Source organism: Hippocampus zosterae, chromosome 9 (assembly GCF_025434085.1).
Source record: "Hippocampus zosterae strain Florida chromosome 9, ASM2543408v3, whole genome shotgun sequence".
Classification (NCBI taxonomy): domain Eukaryota; kingdom Metazoa; phylum Chordata; class Actinopteri; order Syngnathiformes; family Syngnathidae; genus Hippocampus; species Hippocampus zosterae.
In genome coordinates this window covers 11928212-11955526 of record NC_067459.1, presented here as the reverse complement: position 1 = coordinate 11955526, position 27315 = coordinate 11928212, and the positions used below count along the sequence as shown (strand labels likewise).

The window sequence follows — 27315 nt, the reverse complement described above, 5'->3', positions numbered from 1 at the left end:
TGATGAATTTGCATGGAAAATGTAATGTGCCATCCATCGCTAACCTCGGCTAATGCGGTAGTAATAAATGTGACAAAAATTAAGAATTGTGTTAATTTAACTAACAAACCGATGTTAAAAGTCATAAAATCCTAATTCTTAAGTAGTATTAAGTAACGTATTCAAATGATTAAATAAATAAATTATATATATCATATATACACACACACACACACACACACACACACACACACACACACACACACACACACACACACATATATATATATATATATATATATATATATATATATCGATATTAATCGATACATCAATGCGCACGTGCGCGATGCGAGTGCATCGGCTCATTCACTGGGTACGGCGCGATTGACGGGTGAAATCGAGATTCATCGCGATGCATTGGTGGGTATCGGTAAAATCCGATTCAAGCGCCGTTTTATTCGTGTTAAACGTTACCAATTTGCCCTTTCCTATGCGCAATGAATGCACCATCATTGTTTAGCGTTTTGTGTTGAATACTTTCGGTAGCCGTGCGTCACATACAGTCCAGTACACAACTAGCGAAACACTATGGAAGTTCGCGCAAGCAGCAGCGAGGAAAATGTATTTAATGCTTCCGCAACATTCAGATCTTATGTTTGGAAATACTACGGCTTCGAAAAGAAAGACGGAAAGATTGATAAAAGCTCCGTAATTTGCAAAGAATGTCGCACTACGAAGCCATACAACGGCAGCACCACAAATATTGTGAAAGCGCTATATAAATCAGCATGTATTGTATTGTATTGTATTGTAATATGCAGACCACTTAAAACGATGGCACCAGATTACCGACAAGTTTCCCGCCCCCTCTCCCGCCTCCCCGTCCAGTTCCTCGTTGGACACCGGAGAAACTCTTGGCAAACCAGGTCAGGATCAGAAAAAAATCGCCTCTTATTTTAGGGGTCCCCTTGCAGCTCACTGTGACCGCGCAAGGAAAAACTATATATGGATGACTCTTTTGGACATTTCATTTTGACACTCAGTGAGAGTGGTCTGTGTACGCTACAATACACACAGCAGCTTTGAGGCTGTGACTGCCACATTGTTTCAGTTGTATTTTTTTTCTGTCCTATGGAGATGGATATTTCATATAAGACACTCAGTGAGTAGTCTGTTTGTGTTTACACTACAGCAACAGCTGTGAGTCTCAGGTGCCAAATTGTTTACATTTTCTTTGCACAAAACCCAATTGTGAAAGGGCTTAAATAAGTTGTTTTACGCGTTCTACTGTTTATAAGGAATAAAGTGGTCTACTTTTTGCAATACCATACTGAATTCCATCTTTTTAAAAACTTTTTTTCTTTGCGTATTTGCATCATGTTTAATTGCACAATATCACAACAAATTACACTGTATCGTATCGGATCGCATATATTTGAACTAAATGTGTATTGTGTCGTATCACATCGTGAAGACGGTGAAACGTATCGCATCATGTCGCCAGAAAATACCATGTATCGTTTAAGTATCGCATCGCTGGTAGTGCATCGAGACGTGTATCGAATCGTCCTCAGTGCTGAGATTCACATCCCTAAATATATATATATATATATATATATATATATATATATATATATATATATATATATATATATATATATATATATATATATATATATATATATATAATCAATCTCATTTATAATCTCACATTTTGGGAGTCATGCCCACAACAAATTCTCAGTACAAATTTGGTGAATTTTGGACCGTGGGAAAACCCTGGCGATTAATTCTCCCAATGTCACACTGCTGGCGGTTACTTGCTGTTGGCCTAACCGACATATACAGTACAATTTGAAGAAATTGCATTTTTTAGACCTCTGAGCAGCAGAGATCGATAATTAAGGCGGCCTTCATTTTGGGAACCAATTAAGAATTTTTTTCAAATCTGTGGACATCCTGTCAATGAATTTCAACACTCCAGACACACCGAGTGCAAAATACAGTTACACAATAGGTCACTGAAAACTGCCAGACTTTCTTCCATTTGTGAATTCCCAAAAGATTGAGAAGACAGCACAGCATCAATGTTGAAACCTCTGAAGCAGCCCCGGAATTGCTGAGACTGTCTGCACATTCCGGATGAATAAATCAGAATTGAGAGAGGGAGAAGGGGAATGAGACCTCGGTCCAAGTTTCCACACAGACAGGCCCGCTTTTAAAGCGCTTTTCAATACAGCGCAACTTTCTCTCATTTCAAAGCTTCAACAATTGTCCTTAACATGATCTCTCCCCGATTAGAATGTTTTGTCTCGACTCAAGAAAGACAGTTCTAATCACAAAGACACCAATTGTTTCGAGTAATCTCTGTATGAGACCACAAAGAAAACACTTGAGAACATTGGTAGCGGGGTTCAAGGACTTGATGAAAACAAAAGTAGCAGGCTCAATGCTGATAATGCTGCAACAGAATATTTCCTTCTCCATACACTGGAGGCTTTTCTACCAGAAGCCTGTCATCTCCTTCTGGATACCTTCCATCCCATAAGTGTTCTATCATGTGAAAGACATCTTTGAATCAGTCGAAAAAAAAAGGACTACACCGTTTCAACATGACGTTCAAATGTTAATATGCATGGTAATGCGTGTCCACCAAGAACCAAAGTGACAACAAACAAACAGGAAGGTGTTCAGCAACTTTGAGACTGACCTTTGAACCAGGCGACCCAGGGAAGCCCGGAGCTCCAGAAGGACCGACCGGGCCCTATAGGAGGAACAAAAAAAGCCAACAACATTTTAGACGCTCAAGCAGGTGAGGTGTTACTTGAATATCATCAATTCTTCTCATGTCACCGATGTTGCAAGGAGGGAGAAAACGTGCACAATTTTCTGAAAACTTGAAGGAAGCTCTTCGGGGGAAAAGGGGGGGGGCTTTGCGTGCTTTCCAGGCAAATTTAAATAGACCTGGATTTTTATATTATCGCTAACCAATGAAAACCAAGCATCAGACCATTCTGTGTGTTTTTTGTAATCCACTTTATTCCACATCGTTATTTTGGTGCAATATTTGCAAATTAACGTATTTCAGTTCAAGAAAAGTTTCACATCAATTCCTATCTTGTTATTCTCTGATGCTCTCCCATGTAAATCAGGCATCACATTTCATCCTGGATCTTTTGCTTTTTGAATCTGACAATCGTACATTTTACGCCATTAAAAAAAAAAAAAAAAGAAAATCCCCAAGTGTTTGTCGATTTATCAAACAACAAAAATGACTTGACTCTTGATTCAACTAAAAAGCAATATACCTTACAAACTCGCTTTCATGCATGCTTTCCTTTAGACAGCATCCCTGTTGGTTCTCGTGTAAAGTTTCCAACATGAATTCCTACGATTGACCCTGAGGATGAACAATTATCTTTAACATTGGATACCTACCGGGGGACCAGCGGGGCCGGGCAAACCATCATTACCACGGGCACCCTGGAATAAACAAAATAAAGAACAAAGTCAGCATATGTTCGATGAAATACTGATTCCAGCGCAACTGTTTGAGACACTCACAGCGACACCGCTGGGTCCAGGACGACCTCTCTCACCAGGCAGACCTCGAGGTCCCTAGGGAGGTAACACTGGGGTCATTAACACTGGACCAAGGTTATTGTAGTAAATTAACAAAATAAATGGAACTAAAAATGAAAACACGAATCAAACCGTGAATGAAATAAAATAAGCTTGTGGGCTTATATTTAAAATAAAATGGGCTTTATTTTAAATGTATTTATTTTGAAATGGCTCTCCATCCGTTCAGAAGAAGGAAGGTCAAACAGTTTCAGTTTACTTGAGTAATCAATGCTTAATTGCCTGGGAAATGTTAAAAATACAACAACAAGTAAAACTAAAATTAAAATGAATAGAAAACAAAACTAAAACGAAGCATTTGTGAATAAAATAGCAATGAATATAAATGAACACACTTGCTGTAAAAATGAAAAATTTTAAACACAAAAGTCAAAACAAAATAAAAACTAAAGACAGTACAATGATCCCGAACTATTATCACCCTTCAATTTGAAACACAAGACCATAGCAACAGAGGTGCATTTGTATTAGCCATGTTTTGCAGAGGAGAAAGAATAGATGCCTGTGAATGGTTTGAAAGTAACCTTCAACTGGAGGTGGTAATCAAACAAAGAATTGGTCACTAGCTGCTAAATTACTCCCTGTCATTGCCAGCAAGCTATAGCATAACATAGCTAGCAACATACACTCCTCTGCACTGTGAAACCGACGTGCTAACCACTGGACTACCGGGCCGCCCAGACAATGTTGCAATAACCAGGGATCGAAAAACTCAACCTCTGGTGTGGCACTCCATCACTGAGCCAAAGTACCACCAAAAATGAGTTTAAAAAATAAAACAATTTTAAAACTGTCATATTGTAAACATACCATAGGCCCAGGAGATCCGCTCTCTCCGGGAGCACCAGCTTCTCCCTGCACATAGGAAGTTAACATCATCATCATCAGTTATCAAATGTTATTTAATAAGAGTACACTGGCTACATTGGAAAGAAAAAAAACGTATTATATTGTAATATTATTATATTAACTATTACATACAAATAGAAAAAAATGCATGCTATTAAGTCATTTTTTAAAGATAAAATCAGATATTCTTCCTGATAAAGTCAGATTGTTCAGACAAAGTATTTTTTTCCAGATGGGAAATTCGTAATTCTACGAGAAAAAAAGGTATTATTTCATCAATATATCATGTTCAGAAAAGTAAGAATTTCACCAAGAAAAAGTCATCTTCTCTCTACACATAAAAAGACAAGACTGATGCATTTTCAAGACAATAACATATGAATAATATTTAACGTTATTTTAAAAATAAAATAAAGCTCCCCCAAAAATTAAAATCATTATTTTTTTCTCTGACAAGTAATAATACCAGGAATTGTAATTATTATTATTTTTAAAGATAAAATTACACTTTATTCTTTAAAATTCCAACTTTCTTGAAAGTCAGAATTGTTTTCCAAAAAGAAAAGTCATAATATTACAAGAATAAATGTCCTTATTTTTTTCAGGATACAGTTATTTTCTTCTTCTACAAAAAGTCATTTTTCAATTTAAAAAAAAACTTTATAAAAAATACACAAACATGACAATTTTTAATTCAAGATAAAAAGGTCTTTTTTTAATTAAAAGGTCTTTTTTCCAAGAAAAAGTCATACCTCTAAGAAAAAAATACATCATCATTTTTCATTGCCAATTTACTTTAAAAAATGAAGACAAAATTGACAAAGTAAACATATTTAGTTTGGAATTATGTCTGTTTGACCTTATGAGTTGCCTTTTTTTGTCAAAAATCTTGACGAATAGATTTTATTCTCAATGATAACAGTAAAATGCCTGATAATGTCTTTGAATAAGATGCCCAATACATACATAATGGGGGCCAAAAGGATCAAGAAACATCATAAATCACACTGTACCTTTGACCCAAGAGCACCGGTCTCTCCCTTAGCACCATCAAGACCAGGGTATCCCTACACAAGCAGACCGAGTAAACATAATTAATAAACAATTCCCCTGTTCCCCCCAAAAATTGTCAAGCACGTAAAAGCCCCCGTAAGAGCCTCGACTGACTCGATGTCCCTTGATTCCAGGCAGGCCGGGTGTTCCGGGGAAGCCGCGAGCTCCCTGCAAAAGAGGAACACTTGACAGTGACTGTCTCGCTGTCAAATTTCAGCCTGTTTAGCTGAACACAAAGTGACACTATTATTGTGTTTTTATGAAAGGCACCACGTAGATACAAAGGTCAGCTAACACTTTATGTCATCTCATGGAAGAGAATTTCATTGTTTCTGAGGTCACCATACAACGCTGTCATAGGTAATTGTGTAATTAAGTGGCTCCCACCATCTGCATTTGAGTATTGTCACACTCACTTGAGGTCCAGAAGGTCCGCGTTCACCTGATTTTCCAGGTTTGCCTCCCTCACCCTAAATCACACACACACAAAAAAGTGTCATAATATTCTTCTTCTTCGTCTTATTAATACAAATAATAATGATGATAATAATAATAAAAGAAACGCTACAAATATTATGAACCTTGGTAAAGTGATGCATTTGGTCATGATAAGGATTGTTCGGGGATACTGAGTGGATACATGGTGACATTTAATTTTTACTGCCATCTCGTGGCTCAAAAGATAATTACATCTTAGTGTGAGGAACCTCAAAAGTGACTCATTAAAAAAAAGTTCAACGGTGAGGAACACAAAGTTCATGATCATTCAATTCTGATACTCTCACAGAGTTGAATGTGTAGTCTTCAGGCTTCAAATAGATTGGTACTTGGAAGACAAAATATTTAATCAAACACCTAAATCAAGATTTATATGAAAAAAATTGGATATGATATTTTAAATGCATTATTTTTTTACTGAATGAAGTAAAACAATTATTTTAAAACACTGTAAAATGAATTACAAAAATCAATAAAGTCAGTCCAATAAAAATACAATTCAGTTAAAACTGTGTTCAGACCAAAGCAAGTATTGTCTAAATTTCATACTTCTGAAAAAAAAGTATACATTGAAAATTATATATATTACAAAAAATAAAGAAAAACCTATAAAAAAAGAGTGCTTAGTCCCAAACACATGAAATTGTTGTTAAAATACAGTTATTTTCTTAAATGAAGTTTAAAAAATTCTTACAAATGTAATCAAAGTGCTTCTTTTGTTCCCCATAACATTTTAAACAATTTGAATATTCATCAATAATTTATTTTAAAAAAGGAATATTTGAAAATATTACCAAATAAAACGTAGCGTAAAATACTGTGAAGTGTATGACATTTTGATTGCTTTATCCTGGAAGTTGGAACTTTTTGTAGGCTACACATAGGCTGGAGCTACATCGGACCTGGGGGGTCTAGAGCCCCGTCGGAAGTCTGTGTGGCCCCAGTTAGACCCATCCATCATTCTATTTGATTTTCTAAACAGTATTTAATAATTCTTTTCTTAGCCCCGATATGTTTTGGTCAAGCGCCCCCTTTCGCTCCGTGAGAGAAAAAGAAATCCGGGCGCCTTCCCTGTTTCAATGACACTGTGTGTTTGGAACACTGGAACTGGATTCAACATTTTGTTTCACCAGGGTCGAAAAAAACACCTGGATGTGGTTGTATGTTGAGTTTTACTCTGCAGTTCTGACCTTGATTGAAACATTTGAGTTCCAGGAACGACAAGAGGTCAAAGATCCAGCAACATTGAGTGGAAATATTTCTTCATCATATTTGTTAAATCTTTACACACTCACATCATCTCCAGGTTTTCCAGAAGGTCCTGGGGGTCCGCGGGGTCCCATGGCGCCCTGTAAACAGCGAGGAAACAAGCACATAAGACTAGGATACCTGCGGCATTGTGCAGCCGTTCAGCTTGTCCCGGCTGGTGTGCAGTGATTTTAATCACACATAATGATGCGGCGTCAAGGAGGAAACGCAAGATAATCCCAAACTCCACGGGGGGAAGATTAGCGCAGCCTCCCCCCGGGTTCAATTTACCTGCTGAGGCATCGGGGAAAGAGTGACCCGGATCGTGTGATTTCTCGAAGCTTCATTTAGGGTAAATAAATGGGAGGAGGAAGCCAGGAGTGCAGGAGTGAGTAAAATGACAAGGAGACTTTGTCTACTAGCATAAGTCAATAAAAGAGAAACACAGATGTTATTATAATCTGCACATGGCCACTGATGGAGTTCAGTTTTCACTCACAAGTCGCGCAAAATGTTGAATTTGTTTTTAGTCGCTGCAGTAGGGGGGAATAGCAAATATGTGGCCGGACGGGATAAAGGACAGTTCTATGCATATAGCTGTCGAATATAGTGACGCAATGTGTTGAGAGAAATACGAGGCGGAACACTCACAGATTGTCCAGGCTCTCCAGCCTCTCCTGGACTGCCTTGGAATCCTTGCGGGCCCTACAGAAAGACACAAAGTCAAGATAACAATGTCAAGAAACAAACAAACAAAAAGAAGCTTCCAAAATGACGGATATTTTTCAGTTTTTTCTAAATAATACAGTTCATATCAAATAAATAAATGAATAAATGAAATGCAAATAATGAAGGTGTTCTCTAACAACAGATGAAATACAATTTAAAAAGTACAAATAAAAGTAAAAATGTTAACGAAGAAGCAATACCTGAATGAGCTATGGCATTCAATGACTAACAATGTAATATGAAAAAAAAAGAAAAAATTGAAATAAAAGAGAACCAAAAATGAATGTGCTAAAACCCACAACGATTCTTTAATAAAAGAAAAAGAAATGCAAATTCAAAAAAGCTAAAAAAAAAAGTCAAAAAGTTAAAATAAAAAAGTAAAACATAAAACGCTAAAAATAAAACTGTGTAATATCGTAAAAAATGTACAATAAAAAAATATAATAAAAATGATCCCATGTGATGTTTTCTAATATTATAAGAATGAAAATAAAAATAAAAGTTATTAAATACAAGACAAAAAGTGAGTAAAAGAGTAAAATTGTAAATCTGAAAAATAAAACTATTTCAAATTAATAGAATTAGAAAATAATAAAATAAATATTGTACTAAAAAGCTACATGAAACAATTAAGAGGCTGAAGGCAACAGATCTGTTTGCGTTTGCTTCTGGACATTTGAGCACAGCGGAGCAACATGATGTAACAAGACATATATTCTTTATCCTCCACAGTATGAGAAATGACAAATATTACCAGCATCATGCTAAGTACTTAGAGTAGCAGCAGGTTGTATCTGCATAACTGTTTTATACTGCCTTGAGGGATACATGTTATAAAAAAAAAAATTAAACCGATTGACATTATAATTAACCCTTTCAGGCACAGCGGTTACCACAGTGGACATCTTATCATGTTATCAGGTTACAGGGTGCATGAAAGGGTTAATCCAACGCAGTGGTTCCAATCCACAAATTTAGTCTACGCAAAGGATTTTTTTTCCTACCCTTCTGGAAGCACCTGGAGGTTTCCGCACGGGAACCACATCACGTTAAGACCCGTTTCTGGGCATCGCCTATCTAATGCTTTTCTTCTACAGGGTGGGAGAATCCTGCGAATCCTCCAGGTGAGGAGGAGGAGGTGACAAAAATGAGGGCCAGGTTGCCAGACATAAATTGGCAGGTGAAAAAAACAAAACAAAATAAAGCTGGTTGCTGAAAGTATCCGCCACTTTGTAAACACATAGTTTGTCCTGGCTGCGTTACAGTCGGAATTATCGTGTGTGTGTGTGTGTGTATATATGTGACAGGAAATAACTGCAAAGTGAATACCGGTACTTTAAAGTCAGTACTTACAGGAGATCCAGTGGGTCCAGGTGGTCCTCGGGGACCCATTGGGCCCTGGAAAGAGAAGAACAGCCCAATCAGAATGAACAATCATCACAGATTCAATATGGTACACCTGCTTCACATCGAATATGCCTTGGCAAAGATAATGCTCATTTTGAGGCAGGGTTATAATCGTTTGGGATTTTGCAGGTTTTCTTTTACTTATTTTGACTTTGTTATTTTAAATTCAGTTATTTTTTATTTTTAGAGTGGGTTTGATAGTCATTTTCTCCCAGAAAATGCTTAATTTTACTTTAGTTTTTAATCATTTTAATGTTATTTTTACTTTGTTTTTAATATGTGGCATATTTGTGGATTGAAAGATAAAAAAAAACAACCAAAAGGGTTCATGTCATTTTAGTAAAGTTCAATCTTGCTTCTTTAATATGGCCATAACGTCATATTGAAATAAACGCATTTAATACAAACTTTGAAATGCACTGTACAAAGACAAAAACAAAGGACTTTATTGCCATAATTTGTGTTAGTCGTTGTTTGTTTAATATCACTCATTCTTATTTTACTTTATTGCCAATTTTTTGTTGTTGTTGTGATATTTTAGTTTTAGCTTGTTAGTTTTTATCCACCAGCCGGCACACGTCTCTGAAATTACCAACATGGGGTTCAACCCACCTCTGCACCAAGTTGTGCTGTACAGGATTTCTGCCGTTCAGTAAATATATAGCCCTAAATCTCCACAATTCAGTGTGACATAGCTCTGAGTCTGTGCACATGCGTTCAGCAATTATATTCAAACATGTGTAACACATTTTGAAACAAATCTCTGAATTCACTTTACAGGGTCCTTAAGTATGGTAGTTAAGTAATTCTATTTTTACCTGTCTTTTTCAGCACAGGTTTCTGGACTTCTACTTCAATACAGAGTGTGGGTGATTTTGCCTGCTCTAGCTGTACAACCTCCACATGGAAGAAAATCATTTGAAATTCCACAGTGTCACCCTCCCTGGTTGTGTAGCTCTCAAGGTTGAGAGTTGAGTAGCATGTTTGAACTTTGCGTGACTTCTTCGAGGCAGCGACTCGGAAGGAAAAAGAAGACAAACGCGGCTCTACTCATTTCCCTCAGCAGTAGGTGAGATTCCTACGACTCATTTCTGTTCCGCTCAGCCTCAATCTCAACCCCCCCGCATCCCGACCACTTACAACGCTTAACAAGAGAAAATCACATTCGGTAAAGGTGACGAGCCAAACCCTTTGGGGAAAAGACGTGGGGAAAAAAAAGTTATTTCAATGTGAAGCACTGTGGACAAGCCGTAAGCATGCCTGACATGTCAATTTTGATGTTCGGGGGTTGGAATCTTGGCTCCAGCATTCCTGTGTGGAGTTTGCATGTTCTCGGATTTGGCTTCAGTTTAGCTGCGAAACCTTGGAACTCATTTAATGCTATTGGTGAGGCAATTATGTTTTCCATTGGGGAAGGGAAAGGGAGATTCTGATGCTGCTCCAATGTAAAGTTAAAGCATGAACTTTGCTTACACACAACCACCAGTAGATGGTAGTGATGCAACTATTTTAGCATCGGCTTGTGAGTCCACTGAGAGAAACTGATTATAATAATATTACTGCTGATTATAAAAAAAGAATGGGAAAAAGTCAGAATTCTGGGGGAATCAAACCATTTCTTGTGTGCATATATAATAACTGAACACAATATCATGTCTTAAAAAAGTCAAAATGCTAAAAAATGGATGTGAATTAATGTTAAAGGCAAGTAATATAGAAAATGAATGGAAGTTCTTCAAATATTTGGAGAGTTAATCATCGTGCCTTCTAAACCTTGCTTTCAGCATGTTGGCCCATCTTCAAAATATTCCTCCTCCAAATTAAATAAATGTGGCACAGTAGTCCTCAGAATTGAATGAAAGTCACCTTTGAGTGAGAGCGGGAAGACTTCACCAACGTGGTTTGAGGATTATCAATGGTGCTCTGTAGGGTCAGAACCTCTTCATATACTGTACGTGTGTGTTTAAGAGGGTCTCACTAGCAGTGTTGTTCAACACTGTGGTACAAGACGGGATCCAGCGGGTGTGTTTTTTCATTAAGTGTCACTCTTGCAGACTGACTGGGAGCCAAGGTAAAGGCGCCGATCCGATCTTGAACTTTTAATTCCATCTTCCAGAACATTTCCAGGTTGAATAAGCTTCTTTTCAACTTTTTTCTCCTTCCTTGATCATTTTAAATCCCCCTCACGATGACGATGTGTACTTCTTGTGGAGCTGCTGCGGTCCAGCAGGCCAGCTACCATCTCGATTTTTTGTTTTTTCTCTTTTTAGCTTTTGTGACAGGTTGGTGTGCACTCGCAAAAAGAAAGAAGATGAGGAAAAAGAAGGAGGGGAAGCTGCTGGCTCACCATGGGTCCTTGCATTACGCCCATCTGAGCTCCACCGCCGGCCTTCTCATCAAAGCCACCTGCCATCTGAGCAGCAAAGTTCTAAAACAACACAACCCAAAACGCATTATTAGGCTTCAGAACAACACAGTGCACTAATTTAATCGATACTAGCTGTTTTAGAATTTTATTTTTAATTAAATTGATTTTTTTTCCATTTCAAGACATTACCACATGCCAAAGATACTGACATTCAGACAGCCACCCCCGCTCCCTAAAAAAATGATTGCCGATTTTTCTCTCTGTTGTAAAGTAAATCAAATATTCTATTGTAAAACAGTAAAATGGTCTGCCTCTAATTAATATACATATACTGTTGTAAGTGTTATGGGACCCCCGCCCCCCCAAAAAAGTTATTCGACCCATATCGCGCTAAATTGTCAGTAAGTGTTATTGTGAGTGTGAATGGTTGTCTATGTGTGCCCTGTGGTTGGCTGGCAAGCAGTGCAAAGAGGAAACCGCCTACTGCCCGAAGTCACCTGGGACAGGCTCCAGAACTCCCGCAGCCCTCGTGAGGATAAAGCGGTTCAGATAATGGATGGACGATTAATTGGCTAAATCGACATTTTAAGCTAACCCATTTTAGAGCTCGTCCCAAATCCGAGGGGACTAGGTCGGGTTACAGTCAGGAAGGGCTGTCAAAACTGTCAGTTAAAAAAAATGAAGCCAAAACTTAAATTGAAATGAGCCTAAAAAAAAGAGAAACATTTCAACAAGGCTGATTCGAAACCCCAGATCGGAGAAAGCCACGAAGAAGAAGCATTTTGACTAACTCCTATGAGGGAATTTGCCCAAATGAGCCCCAATGGGAAGCAGGCATCCTTTTGACAGACGGACAATGCAACATTACAAAGTGCTCTGCACATGTCATCTTCGGGTTGTATGTCTCAATCCAAAATGGGGTTTTCATTTCAAGATTAGCGTCCATCTCTCACCAAGAGTATTCTTGTTTTTGCAATAACAACACCCTCCCTTGTTAAGCTACCCCCTTGCCCTTGTCCTACTCTCCCTCCCCCCCTCTTTTACATTCAAGCCCAGCCCCTTTTTTTTCTTCTCGAAAGAATGAGCACCTCAGGACACTTACTCCGCCAAGGCCAGGTGGTCCATTAGGTCCTGGTGGTCCAGGGGGGCCAGGGTTTCCGGGGGTGCCAGGCTCACCATCTCTTCCACGGGGTCCGGGTGTTCCCTGGAATCAATAGAAAAAAAGAACTGATTGTTTGGTGCACAAATAAACACATTCCTAATGTTTTATTTGCTTTACGGCCTTTTGGTAAGCAACAAAAAGGGGCAGTAATAGACAGTTATTGATCGCCTACTTGACCGTACTGATCAAGACCTTGCAAGATGATGTTGAAAGCTTTTGTATTGATCTCACCTTTTGTATTCTCATTAGATTGTGTCATTTTATGCCTCACAAGTTTATCAGCATTGATAACTGCTAGTTAAATATTTTTGTACCAGAAACACCAATCGCTTTACAAGGTAAAATATCCGAGCCTAATCTTAGACTTAGATCTTATTCAGAAACAGCACTGTTGCCACGTGTTATCTTACCCCTTAAGCAGCCTTGGAAACTTCCCTAATTCACCCCACAAAGACTTGAGATTTTTATTTCAACTTTATATTCATTGTGTTTGGGAGATATGAAGTTGGTAGAAATGCATATTGGTCAAGCTCCCCCACTTGTTTTTTTTTTTTCAAGCAGATAATGTACGGTAAACATGAACGTAGTATGTAGTGTTTTATCGACACCATATGGTACCCAAAGCGCTTAACAAAACCTCACATTTCAGCCATTCACACACACGTACATACACCAATGGCAGGCTGCTTGCAAGGAGCACTGGGATCAAATTAGGATTCTGCGTACATGCAAACGGCAAATTATGTGATCTTGCTGACAGGGTGGACATTTTTGGCTAATGGTAGCATTTAATGAGCACATGGTAGACCCTGACTTAGCAGCATGATTCAGTTAGCAAGCTGACAATGTACTGCAAATAAATAAATAAATGAACACTCTACATCAGGCATGTCCAAAGTCCGGCCCGGGGGCCAAATCCGGCCCGCGGTCGAATTTCATCCGGCCCTCGGCCCCCGTCATAAAATCAGTGCCGTCTGGCCCGCAGTTTGGGCGCAATGGAACACGTGTTGCATTGACTGAGGTCTCGTAGACTGGTGAGTGATGTTTCATAGAGTACTGCTTCCCTCTAGTGGCTAAAGGAGTAATAGCATTCACTAAATGAGTAATAGCATTTAGACACTAGAGGGCATCACTCACGAGTTAACAAGACATCACTCCGTGTTTATATTGACTGATATGTCATATTTCAAATTCCTGTTTCAAATGAACTAAAAGAAATTCTTAAGATTGTCGAAATTAAAATAAAAATGGAAATGTGAAACAGACTGGCTTACTAAAATTTGTTGAACAATATTGTTGTTCAATGTAAAGAATGTCAGCCAAGGTCGGCCCCCCGACATTTTACCACATAAAATCTGGCCCCCTTGGAAAAAAGTTTGGACACCCCTGCTCTACATTGTCCCTAGGTGTGAGTGTGGGCCTGCGCGGTTGTTCGTCTCTGTGTGCCCTGCGATTGGCTGGCAACAGGTTCAGAGTGTCCCCCTCCTAATACCCAAAGTCAGCTGGGATAGGCTCCAGCACCGCCCGCGACCCTAGTGAGGATAAAGTGGTTCGGAAGATGAAGGAATGAATGAATGAAAAAAATTGAACTTGAGAAAAAAATTATATTACCGGTAATTGATACATCACAATGACAGAGTGTTAAAATCACAAAACATAAGCGCAAATATTGATTGAACTTTTCACTTTGTCAGCCTTCATTGAAGAAAGACAAAAAACTCTTTGTCATTGAAACCCCCAGAGGGCTTATTTAATGGCCATTTGCCCTGTAATGACAGAGTGGACACAATTTCAAGGACTCTTGCGAAATATGATTATGGAAGTCTATGGGAAGATAATTACTATTTTCATCACCAAAAACGTTTTGAGAACAATAAAAACATGTAAGTAAGTGTTTGATTTAGTACAATTTAACCATAAGTATACTGCCCTTTACTACAACACGAGTATGCCTCACACATTTTTGTGGATTTGGACAAACATAGTACCGAAATAATATTGACTTTAGAGTGAGTTGATTTTTGTGAGAAAAAAAAAATGCCCGAAATGACTTTATGTTGATTTGGTCTTCAGCAGTTTTGTGCCGTCCTTGAATTGAAACAAATGTCTGTAAAAAGATGTTGACTAGTGATCATTTTTATGCATGAGAGGCCTTTGCATGGAACCAAAATGTGTATGTGATTAATTTGTGATTGGTCAAACCCTTTGTTGTTGAAGACTGGATCTTGTATACATGCATTGAGAAATCTAGAAACTACTATGAAAAATAAAACATATTAAGAGTACCGGTACGTATTTTTGCACAAATGGAGGTACCGGTACGTATTTTTGCACAAATGGAGGTACTGTGCCCATTTTTGTCAGACATCTGGGTACGAAGTGTGTGGCTCCAAGTAGCACCCTCATTCATGCAAGTTTCCCATCCCTGGCTTAGAGCATATCCCTACTTTTATTATTGACCTTCTCTCCGTTTGCGTTGTGTATAATTTCCCTCATGTAGAATATGTTGGGAGACACGTGTACCTTTGTAATCGGCCACAATTCTGCTTCTTATTGTTGTCAATCAACGGTGATTAAAATCTATTCTATTTTGTGGCCCCGGACTTCATGAGATCTCGAGAACACGACACTACCGCTGGTAGTGGCTAACTATCCATCATGCCTCAACTTTGACTTGAAAGCATAAGGAGTGAGAAGACAAGTGTAAATATTCTCTTTAAGCCTTTAATGCATCCTGTAACCTGACAACACGATTAGATGTAGATGTAGTAAGCGCTGTCCCTGAAAGGGTTAACGACATGTTTGAGGAGGCAGATGATGATTCACAAGGTCGCGGCAGGCTGGACTCGAATGCATGCGCCGACAAATCACAAGAATATGATGAGACGGGGATCGGCCCGGTAGTCCAGTGGTTAGCACGTCGGGTTCGATTCCAGCTCCGGCCTCCCTGTGTGGAGTTTGCATGTTCTTCCCGGGCCTGCGTGGGTTTTCTCCGGGTGCTCCGGTTTCCTCCCACATTCCAAAAATATGCATGGCAGGCTGATTGAACACTCTAAATTGTCCCTAGGTGTGAGTGTGAGTGCGAATGGTTGTTCGTCTCTGTGTGCCCTGCGATTGGCTGGCAAGTGAACGCTGGCGCGTTTTGGCTGCCGCTGCTCAACCTGCATTATTTTGTGTTTTTTGTTATTGTAAAGTGTCCTTGGGTGTCTTGAAAGGCGCTTATAAATAAAATTTATTATTATTATTATATAACCGATTCAGGGTGTCCCACGCCTACTGCCCGGAGACAGCTGGGATAGGCTCCAGCACCCCCCGCGACCCTAGTGAGGATCAAGCGGTTCGGAAGATGAATGAATGAATGAATGAATGATGAGACGGCTGGCCATGTTTTTGATATGCATATCATTAAAGGCTGCGTAGTTTGCCGTGTGTCCACACCGAGAGGTCAGAGAGATTAAGACAGGACCGCCTGTGTTCAACAAGCCCGGTGGACCACACCGCTTAATGCAAATGACACACGGCTATATGAAAGGCTGCCTTTTTGCGCACCTACAGTATGTCGGCCCATAGCACCTGAAACACGAACATACTGTACCTCTAAAAAATAAACACAAATATAGCAGACTTACCTTCTCTCCCTTGTCTCCTCTTGGTCCGCGATGTCCCTGCTCTCCTGGTGGGCCCTGAGTGAGCACGTCATGTTAAATTGTGAACTTTATGCCCAGCGAATGAATGAATGAATGAATGAACAAAAAAAAATATGAATGAGAATGGACCATTGGGCCTGCTGGTCCTCTGGGTCCTACGACCTGTGTTGTCAGAGAACAATGAAGACATCCGTTAGTAAACAGGGAATGCAATTTCTGTCAAAGTTCTGTGTAAATGCTACAGTAAATAATCAAATCACATATACAATTTGAATATGGAATAACAAATAACTCACTAAAATGGAAAAATGTGGAATGTGAGACGAAAAATTTAAATGAGAGAGGTTTGAAAAAAAACAGGCATTATTTGGGGATTTTTATCGTGGGAGGTGTGGAATACTAAAAACATACTGGAATGTGATAAATACCTCACAAGGTGTCTCGGATGAGCTTAACAGTTTGACGTTGGAGTGGTGGCAATTGTTTGAGAAATGTTGTAAGGAGGATGTAAATATGTTAAATGTGTGCAATGCTTCGGGAATGTTGTCACGGAAAATGGAGAACAGTGAAAATGTGGAATCCTGAAATATGTCAGAATTTGGGGAAGGGCTCCCAAGATGTCCTGAATTCTGTGAAAATTTTGAAGTGGCAATGATTAGAATCGGTGAGGCAATGTGGAAAGATGATGGAAATTTAACAAAATGTGTTGAAGGGATTTATGTAAATGGATAATGTGGAAATGTGGGAAAAGTTGGAATTTGGGCAACTCGTAAAAATGATTCTCCAGATGTCTTGAAGGTTGTCAATATTTTGGAAGTGGGAAGGGTTTGAATTGTCGAAGTGAAAAAAAAAGTGACAGCTATAATAACTAGAGTCTAAAGTATTTGGGTGCAGAATAACATCATTCACATGCCAATTGTTCATGGTGAAAAGTAGAACAATAACAATAAGTCCTTTGCAGAGTTTCAAAAGCTTTCCGCATTTTGGTTGTCTTTCCACTTCACAAAGAGGGGGAAGCAAGGCATTCTCTCTTCCCCCATCACCACTCATCAGAGTAGACTCGCTAATGGCTAATCCTCAAAAGGGAAAAGCATTTCGACGAAAGATAAGCTAAACAATTCCGTTTTTATTTGCAACCACAAAGTAGCGTGCGCTCGGAGTGGGACAAAGCATTTCCAGGTGGCTCCAGCCAATGAAGACTTTGTAGAGCTTGGATAACAATTGGGCCTTTCTTTTCCACTGAGTACACACCAAAAGACAATCTGATCTCACATTTGGAGTAGCGATCACTCAGTGGTGCTCACTTACATCGGTAATATCGCCGGGTTCGCCTTTCTGGCCCTGTGAGATGAACCAAAACAAAGAAAAAAAAACAACAATAACACATTAGGAAACAAAACAAAAAAAAAACATTCGGGTATTATACATTGTACTTAAACTACATTTGTTCTTTCTTTTTTTTTGTCCTCTCACACTCCAAAACCATACACATTAGGTTCCTTGAAGACTATAAATCAGGGGATGTCAAAACTATTTTTGTCAAAGGCCACTTTGGAGTTACATCTTCCCTCGGAGTGCCGTTACGACGGTGAAACCGATTAGATGTTTTGTCCATATTGTATTACTACTTGTACGCAACAAATGGGATTGATTATTAGTTTGGAAATCAGTCAAATATTTGTTTGTCGTTTGGTCAATTATTCTTCAAGTAATTGTAAACAGGGTCACAAAATTATTACAAAGTCTCAACGTTATGTATTACACAAGACGGATTTGATCAAGGATCATGGAAGTTGACACACATGATTTGCTTTTGCAGGCCACATAAAATAATGTAGCGGGCCAGATCTGGCCCCCGGCCCTTTAGTTTCACACATGTGCTCTAAATTGTCCACACGTGTGAATGCGAGCAAGAATTCTTGTTTGTCTACATGCGTTGTATAAAAAAAATGGATGAATGTGTTCAAACTATGGCCTTATTTGAATAGCAGAGGTGGTATCTGTCAAGCTGGACTTTACTGTGCCGTCATGAAAATTGGCGATCGGTAATGGACAATTTTGTTTTTACAATTATTACATATTTGAGGAAAACCATCATGAAAGAGACAAAACATGTCCTGTCACCAGTGTCACCCACTCGATAGATGGCTTACAAAAACCCTTTGCAATGCTCCATGATGCCTGCTAACTCTGCGGGTGAACATATAAACACCTTGCAGATGAGAAAACGCTGTTCGTGTTTTTGGTTATTTATGACATTATGAGGAATAATGGGAGTCAAGCCTAAATCCTTGAATTGCCATACTGTATTAGGATATTTTTGTAACCATAGTATACGCCGGGGCATTCCTAAATCAAAGTCATCATACAATCCATTCTTAGCATTATCGGCTAAGTAAGATATTGAAAACAACATCTGCTACAGTCTCGCTAGACCCCCGAAAGCAGCAGCCTGCACGAAATAACCACGGGCACTCAAATGTCTAAAACCTTTAGAGCACAGGCTCAAAAATGAACACAGGACCTTCATTACACACACATTCACGCACACTTGCAAAGCTCACCTTAGCTCCAGGTGTTCCTGTGACGTGGCAGTAGAGATGAGAAAAAGAGTTAGCACGCGGGTTCACAAACAAAACAAAACCAGCACATCTAAAACTTCTCTCCTCACTCCACATGCTGATAACCTTTTTTTGGTCATCTTACTTTAAAGATTTGCGCACTCTAAAGAAAAACCTGCAAAAATGTGCTATTTTGGTTCCCCCAATTGCCCATTTGGATGTTGCTGACGTTCCATCTTAAGGGTTAAAGCAGAAAGCAGATGTTTCAGACCATCCACCAGGGAGCGGGCGATGGTAGAAAGCAGAAACAATGCAGGGTGACCACCAAAAATGTACTCACTATGTCAAACCATTTCCCCCATACGCTTTGTTTTGACATGTGCTTATTGACATATATATGAAGTTTGATAAGGTTAATTAAGGAAAACAATACTCGATCTAATACATAATAAGTTAGCGGCATTAAAGAAAACAGCCTATAAATAATTCGAGAAAAAGTGGTACACAGTCTCCCCCTACTGGTGTATGAAAGAATCACTGAATTAAATGTTCATACTGACATTGCAGTGGCTTCAATTTGTTGTTGTTGTTTTTTTTAATCCAGTGCTTTTAATCCAATGTTTTTAAACTACAGTTGAGTTGTAATTATTGTTATTATTCATCTTTTTCTTTTCAAACATTTATTTACATACAGCATTTTTATTCATCTTTTGTGCAGTATATTTTATTTGATTCATTAGGCCATTTTTTTCCATTTTCTGACACTGAAAAAAATGTACTCAATTTCCTTTTGTTAAGTGGTTGCATCAAATAAAATCAATTACATGCAGATACATTTTTTGAGGGGACGTGGTCTACTTACAAAATGTATCTGGATCCGGATTTTTTTTTTTTGTGCAACCACGTGACAAAATAAACGTGTGTAAAAGTTTTGTTTAAAAAAAAAGTGTATATTTAGGGCTAGTCTTCATGCGCAAACTGCGTGGATTAGAATGGCTGACAAATAATATTAAATGTACTTTTTAGGAATAAAAACCTCTGCCTCATTTTTGAATGAAGTTTTACGCCTACTACCAACTGGATTTGAACTTTGGCCACTTTGATGGTACTTGGAGAGCCAAGTATTTTTTGAGGCAGCATTTGGTGTGAAAGGTTTTGAGAATCACTGTTCTAATCAAAAAAAAAAAATATCGGGCAGTTAAGATTGAGTACATTTTTGGGGCACCTCGTATATATGCGAGTAATATTTCGAGATTGTTGCCTTTGTTTGAAAGCGCCATTTAAACATGAATCTCTTAAAGGGAGGGAAATATATTTGCACTGTCCAATAAAAAAAGAGCATTCCTGTTTTTGATGTACCTGTACTTTTTTTGTACTAGAACTCAAAAAGAAATCAACAAATAGGATTGGGGATTTTTTTCAAAAAAATTGGGGATTTTTTGGGGAAAAGTATTCGACGGTTCGACACAGTGTAGTAGTGATTAGTATGTCAGCCAGGGAAATTCTGAGGTTTGGGGTTCAAATCTGGGTTTTTGCCTTCCTCCGTGGCTTTGACATAGTCGTCCCATGCTTGAGTGGGTTTTCTTCCACAGTCTTTCTTCCACAAAACGTTCAATTTGACTTAATTGAAGACTAAATTGTCCACAGGCGCGAATGCGAATGGTTGTGTGTGTGCTAATTAGCTGGCGACCAGTCCAGGGTGTGCAAAACTGCCAGGTACAGACGCTCTCGCCCAACAGTGAGGATAAGTAAGTGAAGTAAATGTTTATACTCAGATTTTTTTTAAATGTGTTTTTCATTGGACAGTGACAATATTAAAATGATATTTCCTCATTCTGACCTTCCTACTGCCAGTCAACAAAAAAGAAAAACCAGCACATGTGAAAGCCAAATGTGTAATTCTAAAAATAAACTACGCCATTTAACACTTCTAATAGCTTCATGGCTACACAGGTGTTTATTGCTGCCATTTTGTGTTGCACTACTAACAAGCATAATTTTTGCTGGCATCGGGTCGAAACCTCCAATGTCACATTTTGGAAAAAATCGTGTTTTCACAAATCTTTAATATTGGTCTGATTTATATATTTATTTATTATTGACCAATCTTAATTTTTGAAAATGACTTACTCTCCTTGATGATTCAATGCTAATGGCTGAGTAAATGGGACATTTTTGGGATCTACTGAAACATGATAATTTGAGGTATATGGATTCCACCCGACGCCAGGCAGGCACTTGATTTCACTCACGCTTCCTCAGGGAGTTTTTTTTTGTTTGTTTTTTAAATATAAACCTCATTCATGAAGCCCTAACCGGCGAGCCACCACCATTTTCTCACCACATCTCACACATAAAAGCAAAGAGAAGAGTGAGGGATGTGAAGGAGAAATGTGAAGCTGCGTCTCATTGACTTGAGGTATTTCTTTTAATGGCTACCACATGTTTTTTTGGTTGTTTTTTTTTTTACATGGCGAAGACTATTCTGGCAAGGTGCAGCCAAGGTGAGCTTGTGGAAAAAGAAAAAAAAACTTTAAGGAAGCATTTCAGTGAGATCTGCTCTTTTTCGAAAGTCATGTCTTTACTTTGAAAGGGCAAACTGAATAAAAGGTCAATCCAATTGTCCCCAAAGTAAACAACATGATTTTGCAGGTGGATGGGTAATTTATTTATGAGATGTTTGAGTTAAATAAATTACAACCAATGGGCGGCGAAGGGTCAGCGGCGCAGATGGGGCAACACTCTCCGAATGGGATTTCAGGCTTGGGGCAGTCTCTGAGCTCCTCGCAGACTATTTCGTCGCATAGGACAGTCCCGGTGTCACACACGCAGATGCGACATGGCTCGGGCTTCCACACGTCCTTGTCGCTATAGCGTTGGCCGTCCTGCAAGCAGCTAAGAGCACCCTCCTCTGCAGCGGGCCAGAGGGCACGGGTGTCAGGGTGCATGCGGAGGGGGCGATGAGATGGAATAACAACATGTCAACATCAGATAGATTTCACAGTAACAGGTGCATCCCAATAAAGTCGACTAGTATAGAAAAGCTCGTTTGTTTCAGTAGTTCAATTCCACACCTTCATTCAGGCCAATGCCTACATATTTTCCCCCAAAAATAATCTTGCTAATTCTTTTTTACCTAATATTCAAATTTATTGATTTGGTCTTTTCCTTAGCTGTAATATATACTCATCAACACACGGAGGATGAAGACATACAGTATTTCACGATCTGTAGTGAATCTACTGCGTATATGAGTTTGACTCTTAATCAACAATGCGTACTCCACTTGGGTTTACAAAAAGTTGTAATGTTTTGAGAGTAAATTACAAATAACAAAAACATTTTGTCGGGTGTGGTATATTGTCCCCAAATGTATGTATGCAGTCTTTTACAATCACATAAACTGATCATTTTTTTGTATTATATTTCGTGGACTGCAAATCTTACAACTCATGTACCCCCGGATGTCGTTGGACCGCAGTTTGAGACGCTGTTACAATTTGTTGAGAAGCATCTACATATGTGGGAAACAGGAGGACACTCCTCATACATACATTGTAAGCGCTTCATCCAATGCATAAAGTCGATATGACTGACTGAGCTCCATAAGAGAAGAAAAATATTGCATACAACTCTGGAAATGACACAAGTCGGCCTAAGTGGCAAAAATTGTAAAGTTAAAATGTTCTTTCTATCTATTTCCAACTGGTAATTTAGCAACATGCACTACAGCTGGTAATGGGCAACCTACCAACCGTGCCAATAGAAAACTTAAAGCCAGCCTGCTAGATGCAAATCTAGAGACACAAAAATTCAGGGGGGCTGTGATCAACAAAAATCTCCTAAAACATTGAACCTTCAAATGTTTAAAATGCCTGATTTAGTTGCCGCGTTGACATTTGTTCATGAATCAATGTAAGGATATTTAAACATGGAACTTTTCACTAGTCTTTTTTTCAAACGCACACAAACACACATTCACCACAAATTGGCTCAGTTATGAATCACATCATTTACCAAATCCCAAATGGGATGCTTCAATCCCATTTCAAGGTAACCTATGACATGACCACTGGGTGGCAGAGTAACGTTGCAGGACTGAGAATTGCAGGCACGAACTTCAAAAGAGCTGGACGCCCTCCCAAAAACATTGGGCTGCTTTCCATTTATTGGACATGAGAGACTGACTTGACACTCAGACATCAACTTGGCACGTCAATCTGATGCCTCTCAGTGCTATCCCCAACAATGAGCTTGTTGGTCTTTTGTACCACCAGAGTTGATTTTTCCACTCACAGATGCTTGGATTGCGTGCGCAATCCTTTGGAGGGGATACAGAACACCCCCCCCCCTCCATCCTCCAAATACAGTAGCTGTGTTTACCTTTAGAAAAAGCGCTCAGGTGGAGGTGATCTTAAGGCCCCCACTGCGTAAACCATCAATGAATGCGCCCTTTTTAGAGGGGTAGACAGAGCGGGCAATTCACTAACTTTTAGGGCCTTATGGAAACACAGTGTGTGTTTTTGGGAGCCCACCTTGGTGCCAGTGGTTGGGGGCGGCAAGTGGCGGATCAGCTTTTATACGCACACCTTTTGATGTGCGGTCAAAAGACGTACGTCCGCCTCGATCAAAAGAAGAAATTGTGATTATGCAAATAAGACGCTATAATGTTGGCAATTTTTCTATCCAAAAGAGTGCATGTGCTGGTGGCGGGGGTGGAGGGGGGTGATGAAAAGCATAAAGTGTTCCCAGGTGCATCTTGAAGACCTGTTTTCCATCTTATACTGTCTAGTTCGTTTGTTGCACTTTTTTTTCCCTCAAGCTGAAAAGGTCAAAAAGAGAGCCAAGCCTGCCTCAGCTGACTTTACTACCACTCTCCAGCCAAAGTTTTTTTTGGGTAGCGTAACCTGAGACCTGACTGGCCCATTTTTAGGTGTAAATTCACCTTGAATCTGCTCCTTCTCTAGAAGATAACAAAAGCCCCTCTCTTCTATGTCTTTCCCCACCAATCATCCCTCGCTTGCACACAAGCCAACGGTCGCATTTTATGGCCAATCTTTAAAGCAGATGGAAAACTTGCTTATGGAACGTTACTCTTGGAGCCGATCCCTCACTCTTAAATCGCTTGTGGATACTCAATTTGACTTTAAAGGGACGAAAGGGCAAACTTATGTGATTATTGATGGGGTGCTGTTTATTTAATTTTTTCACACAAATATTACCCAAGGCTGAACTTGAAAAGAGGAGGCAAGCTCGGATTTGCCTGGGTGCCCTCTGACGGCAATGGAATGTGATCACTTTTCACCAAAGGCCCTTGAGCCTGACCACCTTTCATTTTTTCTTTTTTGCCCACCCCCTCCTCCTCACCCTCAATATCAGTGAATCTCAAAGTATGGTACGTCTAGTGGTCTGTGTAACAATCACTGATTTAATTAGATAGCTGGACAGTTCATTTGTTAAGTACAGTTCAGTTGTGTTTCACTTTAAAGTACAATAGAATTTATATATTTTTTAATTTTCAGATATTCATGTCCAGTGTTAATGATAACGAATAATGTTATAATTATTTACAATAATATCCATTTTTTTTTAGGAATAAAAAATTCATTTTTGATGAACACTTGAACCTGCTGCATTTTAATCTTGGTCATTACGGTGGCACTTGAAGAACCATGGATACTGAAAAAAAGTACATCGGTGGCACCTGATGATAATGTAGTCAAATGACGTTAACAACAAAAAAAAATCTACCAAAAAAAGATATTTTAATCAGGTGCAACCGATGCACAACTTGAAATTAGGAACATTTAAAGGACTTTTTTTTCAATGTATTTTTGAATGTACAAACTTTGAGGTATATATTAATTGAAAAGGAGAGCCTGGTCATGTTCATAAAGCACCCACAGGTGTTCATCTTAAGGCCGCAGCAGGACTGGAGGAGGGTGAGAGTTAGGAAAACACCCTGGGGGAATCAAAGCTAACGTTTGAGATTTAGCTCCAACTTTTGTGTGAATGATCATTTTCCTCACTTATTTTTATGCCGCTGAGGAAAGCAGCGGATTCTGGCAACTATCCCACTGAGTCGGCAAAAGGTGCACACAACTCTTAGTCACACACACAGACACACACCTGCACTCCACATCTTGCCAACCGTTTCCAACCAGTGCGTAAAAGCGTTGCCCCGTGCGCAAAAATGACTCCGAGACCTCATAGGAAGAAAGAAGCGGACAGCAAAGTAAAAGGCACTTACGATTGTCGTCCTGACATCTGACAATGGCTAATAGGCACACTTGTGCGGCTGCAAATAGCAGTAGAGTCCTTGAATCCAGGAAGCTGACCATGTCTAAATATTAGACACGCAGTGGCCCTGGAAGGAGAAACTTCTTGCGCAAAGGGAGTCTCTAAAGTGCGTGTGTCCTCCAGCGATTTCAAAGCAGCACCATTCAACAGTCACCCCTGTCGAGCGGCAACCAGGGGAGAAGGAGTGGGGGGAGGGAATCCAGCAGGCAGGACTCAAACCTGCAGGAACAAGCTCAGCACCGACCACTTTGAGGGCCACAAGCAGTAGTCTTATGTCCCCGTTACCTTGAATGAATCTTCGTATATTCCCAAGGACCAGCCCAGCCCCTTACCCCCAGTGAGGCTGAAATCTGAGCCCACTTTCCCTCCCATTCTGTCAACCAGGACACACACCCAACCACCCTGCACACACACAACTCCCTCCATCAGTCCTAGACCACTCCCTTCCCCACGTGCTGCCACCGGAGCCCCCTTTCTAAAAAATCACTTTCATCCTAAATTCGGTGCCCTCCCCCTTTTCCTTCCTGTACGGTTCATAGAAAGCTTTTTATGCTTCCCCCTTGCTTTGTTGTGACCTCAATGCACTCCCAACAGGTGACATGTGGGGGAAAAATACACAAATCACCAAATAAACGGAGGAGCACACATGAATTTCCCCTCAAACTAGAATGTCGCTTCAAACATGACAGCATGTCACAGCAAATCTCATACATCACAAAATATGCCTTCTAGTGGAATCCGACAAAAATAGGAATCAGATCCCACCCCGAGGCTGACCTGAAAATACCGACGCGTTTGCCTCGACAGGTTTGTTCAAAAGTGCGCATATTTTGGGGTGGTTTGCTCTGGACCACAATAACTCATGAAATATCTCACTTGAGCTTTTGTCATTGCAAAACATGACACGCTTAGAAAATTAGGCTCCGTTACACATGCTATCCGAATCAATTGGACTAGCATTTGGATTACAGGGGACATATTGTTGAAGGGAAATACTACTATTTAATACCTACAGACCTGTGGCTTTCTGAAGTGTCTGCCCACACCACAAGTTCAAAAATAGAGAAACAAGTACATCTTCTTTTAGCTGCTTATTTCTGAAAATGTATCGTCGAGAGAGTCGTTTTGAATTCTGGGAGATTGTGAAATAACAGCCGGGCTAATTTACACAATGCCGCCAGCGCATTGATTTTCTGCGCCCATGAGTTGATAGCTCAGCATTTGGGGTAAGCAGAGCTGCAGGGTTAGCACATGTTAGCAACAGCATTACCAGCATTAACATTTGTAAAGCAGGACATACTCGAATCTTTGGCTTCGATGTCATTGTGGAAAATGGGGTTTGTTTGTGTTTGGTGATGAAGTGCTGCCTCCATGACTGAAAATGCCAATTATGCTTTGACTTCATCACTATGGCGTGCCTTTTTTCTCTTCTGAATATCAGGTGTATGACAACTAGTTCCTAGCTACGCTACGGTTGTCACGGTGATGAAAAGCAGGCGAGCTGCAGCCTTTCCCAGCTGACTCTGGGCTGCAGAAGCGGGGTACACCCTGGACTGGTTGCCAGCCCATCACAAGGCAAATATAGACAAACACCAATTCACATTCACGACAATAGAGTCCTTAATAAACCCACCATTCAAAGCTTTTGACTCCACGTAGAACACCTTCAGGCGAGATTCAAACCCAGAACTGCGGAACGATGAGGCAAACGTGTCAAGTGCTACATCAACACAAAATATTGTAAATGTTAAAAGACTACTTCAAATTATGCAAATGATATCTATTTTCTAAATGTAATCACGGTTGAGACAGTTTTGGCTGCATCTTTTGTAAGGTCCTCACCTCGAAGCAGGTTGTGTGTGACCTGTG

General features: G+C 39.6%; 1 protein-coding gene across 2 annotated transcripts in view; it reads right to left on the bottom strand.

The window, feature by feature from the left end:
• The window catches only part of col2a1b (collagen, type II, alpha 1b), a 58320-nt gene extending 32573 nt beyond the window's left edge, over positions 1-25747 (bottom strand). Inside the window, exons 1-18 of one of the 2 annotated variants that reach the window (XM_052075625.1) lie at positions 25397-25747; positions 21848-22057; positions 19150-19166; positions 17894-17926; positions 16715-16747; positions 16568-16621; positions 12879-12980; positions 11756-11836; positions 9355-9399; positions 7924-7977; positions 7320-7373; positions 5943-5996; positions 5641-5694; positions 5487-5540; positions 4435-4479; positions 3547-3600; positions 3421-3465; positions 2693-2746 (exon numbers count right to left, since the gene is read on the bottom strand). In XM_052075625.1, coding sequence (XP_051931585.1) covers positions 2693-2746; positions 3421-3465; positions 3547-3600; positions 4435-4479; positions 5487-5540; positions 5641-5694; positions 5943-5996; positions 7320-7373; positions 7924-7977; positions 9355-9399; positions 11756-11836; positions 12879-12980; positions 16568-16621; positions 16715-16747; positions 17894-17926; positions 19150-19166; positions 21848-22057; positions 25397-25487 — 1134 coding nt within the window. In that variant the 5' untranslated portion in view covers positions 25488-25747. The remainder of the gene's footprint in view (positions 1-2692; positions 2747-3420; positions 3466-3546; positions 3601-4434; positions 4480-5486; positions 5541-5640; positions 5695-5942; positions 5997-7319; positions 7374-7923; positions 7978-9354; positions 9400-11755; positions 11837-12878; positions 12981-16567; positions 16622-16714; positions 16748-17893; positions 17927-19149; positions 19167-21847; positions 22058-25396) is intronic. The other variant, XM_052075626.1, reaches the window with a different exon arrangement.
• Positions 25748-27315: the final 1568 nt, after the last annotated feature.